The 13,637-nt window shown below is 42.4% G+C and overlaps 1 protein-coding gene across 2 annotated transcripts in view; it reads right to left on the bottom strand.

The window, feature by feature from the left end:
• SEMA5A (semaphorin 5A) overlaps positions 1 to 13,637 on the bottom strand; it is a 475,532-nt gene that overhangs the window by 246,774 nt on the left and 215,121 nt on the right. For both annotated transcript variants that reach the window (XM_053593046.1, XM_053593055.1), the window contains exon 4: positions 893 to 992. In XM_053593046.1, the coding sequence (XP_053449021.1) occupies positions 893 to 992 (100 nt within the window). The remainder of the gene's footprint in view (positions 1 to 892; positions 993 to 13,637) is intronic.

Genomic DNA, 13,637 nt, shown 5'->3' with positions numbered 1-13,637 from the left:
GTTCAATTGCTCTCAGTAGGATGGAGCTGGGACCTTGATGACAGGAGATAGACGGAGAGCTCCAGGGTCTCTTAACTAGAGAAACGCTGGGATTGGGGCCACAGGGATCCTCGGGGAGAGACCCCCCGGGACATGCAGAAGAAGAGACTAGGTACCTTGGAATCAAGACCTGTAAGGACTCTGGGATGAAGACCTCCAGGAACAGGGACCACTTGGAACAATTCCAGCTGCTGTCTCTAGCCAGGACAGGAGCACAAAGCATCTCTCACAATCCCCTGTTTGCACTGTGGCTTCTCACATCCCTTGGGAGAATCTCAAGTCACTGACCAACAGCCAACCACGTGCAGAGAATGAGGCAATACAGCAAGATACACTCCCTTAAGAACAGGAATGAAAAGGATAACTTCCTTAAATTTTCAATTTACTGGCAAAAGACTTAATCAAGGTCGCAAAGAACAGTGATGATGGGTTTCTTGATCTCCAGAGATCTACTGAAGCGGATAGTGAGATGCTGGGAATAGGGTGTCTGGAATCAAACCTCCTATCCAGAAACCCGGGTCCATCTTTATTAGGCATATATACCTGGGAAATTTCTTTATCTGCTTTCTTCCTCAGGTTCCTCACCTCTACAATAGGGATACTGAGAGTACCTACCTCTCAGGTCTGAATGGAGAAACAAATGAGCTGATTCGTGTTAGAACGGTCCCTGCCCTACAGAGCAGCAGTCACCCCATTAGGGGCAGACTGCACCGCCCTCACACTGCAGGCCATTCTTACAAAAATAATAGTATTCAGCCCCCTGCAACTTCGGCAGAGAAGCTTACATGTAACTGCATAGATAGGAAATGAAATCCGAAAATATCTTCTGTGGCAGAACGTAGCAATTGCTCACCTTGCTCCTACAACAAGTTCTTTCTGTCCGGGGTCAAATGTTAACTGCGAGAAGTCCACAGCGTCCTCCGCTCGGAACTCCCGTAACCAGGGGCCAATTTCTAAATAGAAAAACATAAATAAAAAGATAAAGATGAACGATTTTTTTTTCCCCTATGGGGACCACAGTGAGTGCACATCAGGTAGCAACCATTACATTTCAGAGAGGATTTGGAGGTTCGCTGGCTGGACTGTCTAGGGGCCACTGGAGGTTTTCTTTGCAATGTCATAACCCCACACCAAGAAGATGTAAAGAACCACCCAGTGAAGAGCCAGCTGGGCATGGATGCTTGTTGCAATTTCTGAGGCGCAACTGCATTTGCCTCTTGGCTCTGGGCTGGGCAGAAAACAGCAACGTTCACATGGTTTATCAGAGAAGCGCTCAATACCACCAGCAAGAACGTTTCCTGTGCAGCTTGACTGCAAAGAGCCAAAGACTTTGAAAAATGACAAAAGGTTCCTTGGAAGCAGGGTCCACACACACGAGCACCATTTGCCTTCTTTCAAATTAGACAAATTCTTCCCTGTCCTCCGGTTCCTAGTTGGTCCCACGATTAGACTGATTAAACACATTCAGTCCTTTCTAGATGAGAAACCCACCTAGAAACCCACAGTTATTTCAGTCCTCATTTGCATTTTTTTTCTAAGGGAAATCAGGAAATAGCCCACTCTATAGAGACAGGCTTTTACAAGCACTGTTAACTCCTATTAGACAGACTCCAGCCCATAGTCCAATTACTATAAATGATAGGATTTGAAGAAAGATAGAATGCTACTTCACGAGGCATTTCTGCAACTCTCGTTAGCTTCTGACACCAAAAAAAGTATTCAGTGAGTTGCCTGCCAGTTGTGGGGTACCTTACTGTCATCCTTGACAATTAATCATGTTATCTGATTGTATATTTTTCTTGGATTTAGTATTCTGAACAATATCATACTGCTTAAACAGGCGGGTGACAATATCAAATCAATAAAGTTATTGGTTTGAGGAAAAAGTGTATAGCATGGGCCATAATCTCTTTCAATAGCACTGATGCTAGAAATGGAGCTAGTGTGCAACACACTCCTTTCCTGTACCACGTCCTACAGAAACAGCCTTGTTAGTGTGAACAAGATGGATTCCTTTTAAGGAATAGCTTTGGATAATAATTTTATTTTCTCAACTATCAATTATTGGGGTAAAATGGTATTATTTCTGCTTAAAGGAAACTAGGGCTGAGCTACACAGAGACCAGAAATTTATATGTGTATGATATCTTGATACTTTTTTAGTATTTCATATAAATGTATTCAGTTTTATAGCCAAGTCAATTAAAACAAAATATAGCAAAGTATATACAAGGCATTGGAGCTATAAAAAGTAATTAATAAATGGTCCTTCTAGGGGTTTATAATTCAGTCAGCAAAATAGCACTAATATCTTCATTAAACATAATATCTATCAATACAAGGGGTTTAGAGGTGCTATAGGATTATACGAATTAGTCATACATAGAAAGGAGAGATGATTGTGAGTTTAGGTAAAATAAAAGGAAAGATTTGACCAGACTGACAGGACATATGTCCAAGGGAAGGGGGACAAAGCAAGAGTGACCTGGGGGATCATAGCACCCCCTGTGGCCTAAACTGATATAACACATCTTCATAGAGTCTCCATCCTGGGGGAAGACGGGACCGGGACCACCTGACCCCTGGTCACTCCCTGCATTGCTGCAGAGCAGAACACGGCACCCTGAATGAATGAGACAGGTGATGAAACTGAGAGAAACAAAAGAGTAATAATGAGATGTGAATACAATAGAGGAAAAACTAAACAAGAAAGGAAACAGGAAAGAAAGGGAAAGGAGAAAAGAAAATAAATTAACAGCAGTTTAAACTACTAGGACAGGAAACTGAAAGGTGTATTTAAATATAAATTGTAGAAAATTCACTCATAGGTTAAAAAGTTTGGACTTGATTTCATCTGTGATGGCCCAGCTTTGACAAGCTTTCAGGCAAGCATTTGAGCCACTCATTTTTTTTTTTTTTTTTTTTTTTTTTTTTGTAGAGACAGAGTCTCACTTTATGGCCCTCGGTAGAGTGCCGTGGCCTCACACAGCTCACAGCAACCTCTAACTCCTGGGCTTAAGCGATTCTCTTGCCTCAGCCTCCCGAGTAGCTGGGACTACAGGCGTCCACCACAACGCCCGGCTATTTTTTGGTTGCAGTTTGGCCGGGGCTGGGTTTGAACCCGCCACCCTCGGTATATGGGGCCAGCGCCTTACCGACTGAGCCACAGGCGCCGCCCATTTGAGCCACTCATAAGCAGGATGGTTTGGGAAGAGTAGAGAATAAAGGTAAAAAATGTTGGATTAAACAAAAACCCTAAAAACCATAGCATTTAGGTGATGGCTATGAAAATGGAAAAGGCAGAATATGGGGAGCGTCTGATTGGCCAGACCACTGATTGGAGTTGAAGTCAGGGGTAACAAGTTAAAGAGAATGAAACAGTTTCTATCTAGAGGAAATGAAAAGCGTGATGACTAAGGTGCAGGTGTCAGCAGGTTGGGGAGGATTTAGAGAAAGATAATGGTTCAAGTGCAACTATCAGAAAGTTACTGTAAGCAATTCCCAATGGCAGGTTAGCCCCAGAGCCATTGTTAAGCGTCACTAAGAGCTAGAATGTCCCATAAGGACATTCCAGCTCAAAAGCTTCATCATTCAGATGAGAAATGCACAACCAGGGAGCCCTGCTGGGACTGGAGTCCAGGGCTCCCGAGCACAGGCTGTGTGCTCTACGGTGCACAACTCACAGCCCCGGCAGGCGCACACAATCTTTAGAATGTGAGAGGGAAGGAGAGAGGCCTGAGGGCTGGCCTTCCTGTTAGGGGAGGGAAAGATGAGGCACAAACAGGAAGAGAAAACTAGAAAAGACACCCCAGGAAAATCAAGCCAGTCATTCACCATGCACTCGCCTTCCTTTAGACAGTGTCCAGCAGGAACCAGACGGAGAGACACACTTCAGGTCTCGGTTCCTAGACTGAGCAGCAGGAGGAAGTTACTCCACCTCCTGAAGTGCCCTGGAGTAGCAAAGGGGACATGTGCAGAGGAAGACAGGGGTTAATAGCATATGCTCCTGCCAATGCTGCTTGTTGTTCCTTATTTAAAAATGGAATGAACTTCCTCCAATAAAACTGTATTCTTTTATGGCTAACGGTAGATCACAATTGGGCAATCTGCATATTCTCTTTCTTTTGATTTTCCTACAGAAGATATGCCTATCTGGACTTTGCATAGTACATGGACTCCCATAAAAATTACTGACACCAGGAGGGCCTTGGGCAAAGGTCTCACAGCAGCCCATCTTCTACCTAAAAATAAGGCTGCATTAATCCCCAGTAGACTGCAGTGACGGTGCTCTGCCCTCTCACAAGTTCCTCGACATGACTTCGACCCCATCTCTTCTCTCTTCTTTAACTCTTTCCTTAAAGTGCCCATTTTTTCCTGTAAAATCTCAAATGTTACCACGTCCCTTTCTCCTTGTCTACAAGAATACACATGTCCCCCATTTTTTAAATCCTTTTAAAATATATCTTTTCACATCGTTGTTATTACAGTTTCAAACATCCAGACAACAAGCATAATAAACTCCCAAGTATAAGGTAACAAAAAAAGATAATGAGATCAATTTTCCATGTAAGTTTTACCAAATCCATATGGAGTACATAATCTCAACTTTACACAAGTTATTTCAGACACAGAGATAAAACTTCTAAATCAGTTTGACGTTATAATAATCTTGCCGATCTTGATAGTAACACAAGACATGGAAACGTTGAGAAATGAACTTATAGATCTATCTCACTTAATAATATAGCTAAAACACTCCTAAATAAACACACGTATTAGCCAGTGACACATATCTGTCACTTACAAACACACACGCCCATAAACACACTATACTTCATACAGGATACGGCTTATTCTAGAAACACAAGCTTAACATCAGAAAATGTATCAAGACAATTCACCACCACAGATCTCCATAGTAGCCAGAAGATATTATTGATACTGCTTTCTGTGGAACCAGAAAATGAACTGTTGTGGAAATAGAAGAGCTAGCAGAGTTCAAGGCCAAGTTAGACAGGAGAGGAAGGAGCCTAAACACAGTCAATTGGTGGCAAACCAGGTGTCAGAGAAAGGTTGGGGAAAGTGAGCAGACAAGAGAGGCCCATAGCACGTGATGAGTGGGGGCAAATAATTTCCTATTGGAAATTGAACATTAGTATGTTCATTTCCCCCAAATAGCAGGTTTACCTCTTTCCTTCTGTTCCTTTCCTAGTACTGCTGAAGTAACCATCAGATGAACTGGCATTTAAATATGGCAGCCAGGATAACTATTGTTTGAAAGTTAGGTAATAACATAAAACCTGTAATTCCAATTGGTAATTTGTAATATTTGATATTAATCATCCTAGGTAATCCAATCTTTATAGGAACGTGATTGTTGAATTATAGTTTCCAGCAATGATTTTCTGCTGCAAAATTAAGTTTATTGATTCATATTCGTCTTCTCTTACAGCTCCATTTGCTCCCACGACATTGTTTTAGCACAAGTGTAATGATTCCGGTTTGAAAAGAACACAATCATACAACTTTAAGAAATAATTACCTTTATGAATGCGAGTATTAATACATTTAGTCCAAAGTAACTGGCAAATATAAACTAGAAAGTAGCTGAAGGGATTCAAGTTAGAGCTCCCTCCCAAAGAGAGAGAGAGAAGAGAAATGAAAAGAAAAAAGAAAAAGGGGAAACAGTCACTATTTTCATAAAAAGCAAATACTCTAAAGATAACTAAGATAATGATGTTTGCAAGCCAAGAACATCTTTCAAAACCTGATAAATAGAACCACAAAGAGATTCTACTGTTGTAGAATAGCATTTGCCCAAAACATGACAGTCATTCCAAACACTGGAGTGACGTCGCTTCTACAAGCTGAAGCCTGCAGCGCTGACAGTCCAGAAACCGACTGTCAGCAAACAGTGAGCAGGGAAACCTCCTGTGCAGAGCACAGGGGGCTCCAGGCAGTCCAGAATCATTCCTTCTGCCTCCAACTTCAGTCAGTTAAGGAACTCAGAAAGCACGATGTCAACACTTCTATCGGGACTTGAAACTCACATTAGACACTGAGTTACACACTACTGTAGGGTAAAGACCGCTGAAAAGTGCAGACAGTGACGTACATGACATACCTCAGAACAGCATTCAGAATCAAAGTGCAATCAGAGCCCACGCCTTCTGCCTCTCATGGAGTTCCATATTAGCTCATTCTGCACCTAATACTACACACGGAATTAACACTAACGCTCATAATCTGATTATCAGTAAAGCGTCTCCAAAGCACAAGACAGCTCACAGTGACACAATCAATGTCGCAGACTAGGTGCTGTTTTGTGCACGTCAGACCTATTAGTACCACGCTGCTCACACCTGCCCTATGATAGGTGAGGAAACTGAGGCACAGTGATGTTGAATCTACCAAGACCAAAAGCTAGTGAGATACAAATCCAACCAGCCACATTTTTGTGTTTTTAGCCACTCTGCTATATTATTAAACTTCAACAAATATAAAATTGAGCTTTCTGTGTATCACACTGAGAAAGTAACAAGAAGAAAGAAAAACCAGCAACCACTTCACTTTGAAAGTGAGTTTATTCCCCACTGATACACTGGTAAATAAAATTTTGGCGCACTCACTTTTCACCTATAGACTAGAGAAAAGTGAACTGCCACAGAAAACCGAGAGTCCCCAAACCAGCTACCACTTTAACCTGTATAGACAACTTCCAGTATTGCTGACGTCTGTACAGGAGAAGATCATCTCCACACACATCGGTTAAGGTCTACAGGGAAGCATCATTTTCACCAGTTATATTTTATTATCCAGGTGTCTTCATGTACATATGGAGGAAGAAAATGACAACCATGGACCAATCTGCTTAATTGTGGTGAAGAACACTCTGGAATGAGAAGGCAGGGAGGGTACAAACAGCGTGGGATGGTGGGATTCTAAGCCGTCCACACCACTCAGCTCTCGTCCAGGGGTCAAGGACAATGTACTACAAATGTAAAAGCATTTTCCTTGAGAAGGGCACTTTCCCGTTGGCAAGGCAGGAGAAGAAGTATACAGTATACTCTCTACAGAACATTCTGGAAGCTCTCTTTTCCTGACCTTTTCCCAATTTGTAAAAAGAACTGTCTTCCCCCCAAAGATACCTGCTACTCTTTAAAGTGGGCCTCCATCTCCCTTCCCTGGGCTTTATTTTCAGCTTCAGTGAGTTACGTAAACCATCCTCTCTGGGCAATCTGAGCCAAAACTGACTGAAAAACAAAGGAGTTGGGGGTTGAAAAGCCATAACAAGAAGACAGGTCTGTGCCGGTGACCAAGCTGTGTCTCGCCTGCACCCAGCTCCCTCCTGCTTAGAACAAGGTAAACTCCTCTGAGCACTAAGCCAGCAACACCCTAAAGCTACAGTCATCCCTAAAACAAGAGGCACCAGGCCTCCAGCTCCCAAGGCCCTCTCTGAAATTCTTTAGGCGATTATAACAGATTCAGTCTCAGAGCTTTCTGTGTCTGCCATGTTGCAGGCCAGTGCAAAATACTCCATAGGGAGGAAACAAGCACATTCAAAGACATTTAAAATATGTTTGTGAAAAACATGTCCAGAATAAGTGACGTTGCTTTCCAGTGCTTTTTTTTTTCACTGCCTATATTTTCAGTATTGACTTGGTTCCAGCAACTGTATTCGATGTTTCTACATGTTAACTACTTTTTATTTCATTAACTGTTGATAACCACGTGAAGTTAGAGCTATAGTCTTTGCTACAGAAAACTTTTAAAACCCTCAGATTTTGACAAGTTTAACATCTTGCCAAATGTAATGTAAGTGGTAAACAGTTAAGTTGGAATTTAAACCCAGAACAGTACTAAGGTCCTATTTCCATAAGGTCCAAATTGAAAATCAATTTTCCAAGGATGGTATAAAGAACATGAATCCCTAGCACCTAGGCATATATCAGCATGGATTAGTCTATCAGAAATGGTAGCTGGACCTGCCAAAGAAGAACAAAATTGGGAAGACGAGAAAGTGGTAATTTCCAGATGGAAGACAGGAATGTCCCAGCCCAGGCTGGGGGTCCCAGAGAGAAACAGAAAGAAACAGGGTCCACTGCAGGCAGTGAGGGGCCCAAGGGGATGAAGACCTCAGTAGCAGAAAATTTATCTCCATTATAATTTTTTCCAAATTGAAAAAACTGAATCCTGTTTACACAAGCTAACTCAGAAAGACACAGATGCTCTAGACCTTACATACCTGCACTTTCTAGAGAGGTTGGAAAATATCAGGCCAATTTTTTTCTCCCAATGTATGGGCCTCTGTTATTTTCAGTATAATTCCTACCTGAGACTTAGTAGAACCAAAAGTAGGTTATAGCAGGACATGGCCTTGGCTGTCTTGCAGTCCAGCCCAATTGATAGTTGACAAAACCTAGGGCAGAGAAATTATACAACCTGGTCCAAGGTCATATATGTGGAGCATGGTAGAAAATTCCAAGTCCTGTGACTCCTTTACCAGTATGCAAGTAGAAATAGCATGGGGTGGTCCCGGTCAGATTTATCTGAGCAGATGAAAGTTTCCCCCAAAAGACCAAAATGATCTATATCTAGATAAAGGTGTCAATATATTAATTCATATATATATAAACATATGGACACGTGTACACCTAGATACATAAATACTGGCATCGATACATTCGGAAAGATTCATGAACTCCACTGTCACCCCAAGTTTTCATTTGTTTGAGTGATTTTCTGGCCATGCCACAACTACTTGTTCAATCTCAGGATCTAAATGCCAGTCTTCAGTGAGGTCCCTGCAACTTTGGCTTCAGTGATTCTGAGTCAGTCAAGGGTTGCCTCAGGCACACCAGGCAAGGTGTAAAGAGACAAATCACCAGTAAGCTGCGTTCAAAACATGCCTGTGGGCTGGAACTTCCCTTCCCTTTTGTTTATGACCGTCAAGATCCGGGTAGTTTCCTATTTTATTAAATCATCAGCAATTAATCAGGAGATAAGAAGCAAGATGATCAACAGCTGGATTTTATTGTTGGATAATTGGATAACTCACAAGAAGCAATATCTACTCACTCATCAAGGAAGACAGACAGTTTGTTTTCATTTAAAAGATTATGCAAATTCATATGCAAACTAAGCAAGACCCTCCCACTCCTGGACTGTAATCCACTTTGTCCTTCAGGCTGGGAAGCTGGTGCCCAGCCTACTCCTGCCTTATATTTTATATGGCTTCAGAATACCTTGTGTCACCTGCAGGAAGCTTTATCTAGTGCAAAAGGGTCTCAGTTTTGACTGGTGGCCTGCAGCATATAACCATAAGCTTTAAAATCTAATTTCAAAATCTTAATGTTGTGCCAGAGGACATTAAAAAGTAATTTCCTTCAGATTTATAACTTCAGAATTTCAAATGATGTTAAAATGGCTACAAAGTATAAAAATGAGCACTTTCTATTCAGTGGGCTCTTAGATGATTCCAGGAGTGGTCACAGTGCTCGCTGCGTAAACAGTGATCCCCAGAAGACTTCTGGGTACAAAATAAAGAAGTTTGTTCCTAGGTACATACAGAGATCATGGGGGACAGTTTCAGGTATTCTTAGAGCCTACGGTTCCGGGTTTTAAACTATCTGGACCCTCAGTTCTGCCGCATATTCAGGAAATGCTAGACCTGAGCTTTAAGAAAATAAATCACTTGTTTAATTTAACAATCAAAAATTAATGGGAGAGTGGGGTGTTGGGGACATGCAAAAAGAAACCATCCCTAAGCCCCAGCTCGTGGGTATGCGACTGTTTTAAGCTAAAGCAGTCTCCCGCTGCAGGCATACTTTCCTCTTTGTCCCCTCACCACTGGAAAATCATTATGTTCTAACCTAAGCCACTACCTCTGAAGACCTCCATTTAGGTGAAGGAGGCAGTGAGAACTCAGGGGAGAAGCCAGGGTCAGCAACGTGGTCTCTTTGCTTGAAGAAAGGGCTAATAAGTCCCAAAGCGGCCTCTCCGAAGTACAGATGCTGTCTACACATTAAAACCAGGACACATTTTCCAAGCACATCCCAGTTTTTCTTGGAAATTTAGGGTTAAGCATTAAGGAGCTCTGCGCTGAGAATTTCGGGGCAGCCTGCTGCCTGGAGGAATCAGCTCTAGGTGCTGGCTGGAATGCCAAGTTATATAGGACGGACCTTTGCCTTCAGGACACGTATCATGTAGCTAAGAAGATGAGCTACGCGCACAAGAGAGCCAAACTAGGAAGATAAATACCATCTGATTTCAAGGAAAAGCAGAAAGGTGATAAATTCTCTCAAGCGCTGCCATCTAATAAAAATATAATATCAGCTCTACATGTAATTTTGAATTTTTCAGTAGCTACTTTAAAAAACCTGTTAAGAAATAAGTGAAAGTAATTTTGAGTTGTATCATTTATTTATCCCCCCCAAATCTGAAATACTTCAATATTCTATCCAAATTTAAATTATTGTGCTATCTTCATTTCATGTGTGTGTTCTAAGGTGTTAAAATCGCTCAGTAGCCAAACCTGGGGAGCGGCTGCCCTTCCGGACGGTTCACACGCAAGGTGTCAAGAACAAGTGACCTGGTCACACAGAGGCTTTGTTCTGTTACACCCAGGGCTGAAAAAATTAATTAGCTCTGCGTCTTCTCAGAGCCAGCTGCCGTGGAGGTCAGCAAAACCGGATCACAGACCGACGGCCACACGGCTGTCGTCCACACGGCTGTCGTCCACTCCCCGACAACATTAAGAAAAGTAACACGGTCCTCCTGGGGGTTCGGGTGATGAGGGTTTGCGCCTCAAGTGCAGAGTTCTCTTCCTGTGGGGCTGTCGTAATCACCCGAGAGGCTGTCTAGTAAGGAGTTAATTTGATTGACCAGAATTAGGGTATGCAAATCAAGCACATTCAAAAGGAAAGTCTAGCCTTTGACTGGCTTCTGGGACATAATTTCTAAGCCCTTCAAATATTCTGCCTGATAAGGGTGTCTTCCTTTCCATGGGAGCTTCCAGCCACACCAGATAGATACCCTGTGCTAACAAAGAGGCTTGTGGTAGAGACCTTTGGCCACATTGGATCAGTTCAACTTGTGGAAGGGTTGGAGGCTAACAGAGGTCAGCCAGGTAGACACTCCTACCCTGTTTCCCCGAAAATAAGACAGTGTCTTATTTTAAGGTGTGCTCCCAAAGATGCGCTAGTTCTTATTTTCAGGGGATGTCTTATCTTTCCTGTAAGTAGGTCTTATTTTCGGAGGATGTCTTATTTTCGGGGAAACAGGGTTTTACCTGTGTGACAGATGTTCAGTAAATCCCTGGAGAGGAAGGCCATCCAGGTAAGCTTCTGTGCTTGACAGCAGTCCATTTCATTTTGTCAAATGCCATTTCTGGGAGAATGCAGTGTTGCCCAAATGACTCCACAGGGAGAGAAGAAATAGAAGCTTGTATATGTTCTGCCCTGAACTTTGCCCCACATGCCTCTGTGTTTGCTGATTTTAATCTGTTTCTATCCTGTTATGCCAGTAAACTGTAACTGTTAGGATGACAGCTTTTCTGGGTGTTGTGCGTACTTCTAATGAATCACTGAAGTGAGTGTGGTCTCAGAGACCTCCAACTCAGAGCCTGTCCCTCCAGTGATGGCAATCACAGGACAGAAAATAATAAAATCTAAATTAGACACAGACACTTGTAAGGGTCAGAAATACACAGAAGTCACTCTCCCACCTTGTCAGGGGATTATTTAACCTGCTGATCTATGAAGAGATCTCAGACCCCTTGACCAGCCTCAGAATGTCTTAGGTGGCCAGTCTGCAGCTTTTCCAAAAAACACTTCTTCCCTAGGACCAAGCTTACCAATTCCTTTATATGAGATGTAGCAGGCGTATGGCTGGACACCAGAGAATGCCACTCGTACACATAATTAGTGTAGCTCATTGTGATATTTCTTCACCTAATTTGTACCCCCTACTCACTTTAATTTTCAAAATTAACCTAAGAAGTTTCTTAACATATTTTACTTTGGACTCTCCCAACAAAAATTTTGTAAGTTAACAAAAATTGGTAACTATGCCATTCCATTATTCATTATTCTTCTGAGTAAACAGCACTCCTATTTAATGAAGAAAGCCAAAATGCTCTCTGCTTTAGATAATTTAGGAGAGTTGGAAAGAAGAAAAGTCAGACCCAGCGTCATGCGTGCCCCCAGCTCACTGTGAAATCCACACACACAGAGGAAGGCTCATTTGAGTCTGGGGCCCCTGGGGACCTCCCCACAGCCGGACGGACTCACTAACAGCCCCTGGAAGCCAGTCTCGAGTCAAAGCTGCGCTCTGTTCATCCTGCCTCCCCCAGTTGGGGAGGGTCTGCGGACCCGGCCACCCTGCCTTGTCCTGGACTGCAATCTCTCAAACTCATCCGTTTTTCACTTTTCTCCATTGTTCCCCCAAAGAGACATGTTTGCCCGCCGTAACACTGAGTTCATGCGCTCTCATCTGCGCTGCCCCTCTGATTTCATCCTGTCTGAATCATCTTCCTGCCTACTCTCTATTTATTCAAATTCTAACAAACACAATAGGCAGGAGCTACTTAAAGAGTGGGGTGAAGTTTATTAATATCCAGGTTCTCATACCTAGTGCAATAGGGCTTAAAGTGCATTAAATACAATGTTGGGCACATGGAGGCACCATGCGGTCACAGATGCCACCTGCACCCTTCCTTAGGAACCTCACTTACTGTTCTCCCCACTCTGCATCCGCTGGGTACTGCCAATGCGATACACTTGACTTCTGACTGTGCTCAGATCCCGCTTATGAAGTATATCAATTCACGCTTCTAATTGTTGTATGTGGAATTTCTTATATCCAAATAATATTGAAATTTACTAAAAGAAGTCATTTAACATTAATAAAATGGTAAGTATTCATGTGAGCAGACTCTAAGTGATACACCACCACCTGTTTCGGTATAGAAAGTCTTATCACATGCCATGCCATTCCTTTACACGTGTTCTGTGGCTGACTTTGTGCTACATTGGCAGTGTTGAGTTCAGACTGTGTGACCTGCAAGACCTAAAATACTTATTATCTTACCTTTCACCAAAAAAACAAACAAAAAAAAATGAAGTATGCCAAACCCTGTCCTTAGAAGATCATAGAGTATCAGGAGTGGAAGAAAAAGCATCCAATGTACTCAGCCCTACTATGAAGCTAAATTATAGCTTTCACATGCAGGCTATAACCCAACTATAGACCAAGACTATGGGGAAAGGGCCAAGGAAGGGGAAGGGAGGGGGGAGGTTTTGGTGAAGGGAGGGTAATGGGTGGGGCCACATCTACAGTGCATCTTAGGATGGGTCCAGGCGAAACTTACTAAATGCAGAATACAAATGTCTACTTACAATAACTAAGAAAATACCATGAAGGCTACGTTGAACAGTTTGATGAGAATATTTCAGATTGTATATGAAACCCGCACATTGTACCCCTTGATTGCACTAATGTACACAGCTATGACTTAACAATAAAAATAAATAAATTGAAAAAAAGATCATAGAGTAAAAAGCTCAATGAATATTTATTAAGATAAACGTTTAGTAACA

Source organism: Nycticebus coucang, chromosome 1 (genome assembly GCF_027406575.1).
Source record: "Nycticebus coucang isolate mNycCou1 chromosome 1, mNycCou1.pri, whole genome shotgun sequence".
Classification (NCBI taxonomy): Eukaryota; Metazoa; Chordata; class Mammalia; order Primates; family Lorisidae; genus Nycticebus; species Nycticebus coucang.
This window is presented reverse-complemented; position numbering and strand designations above follow the sequence as displayed.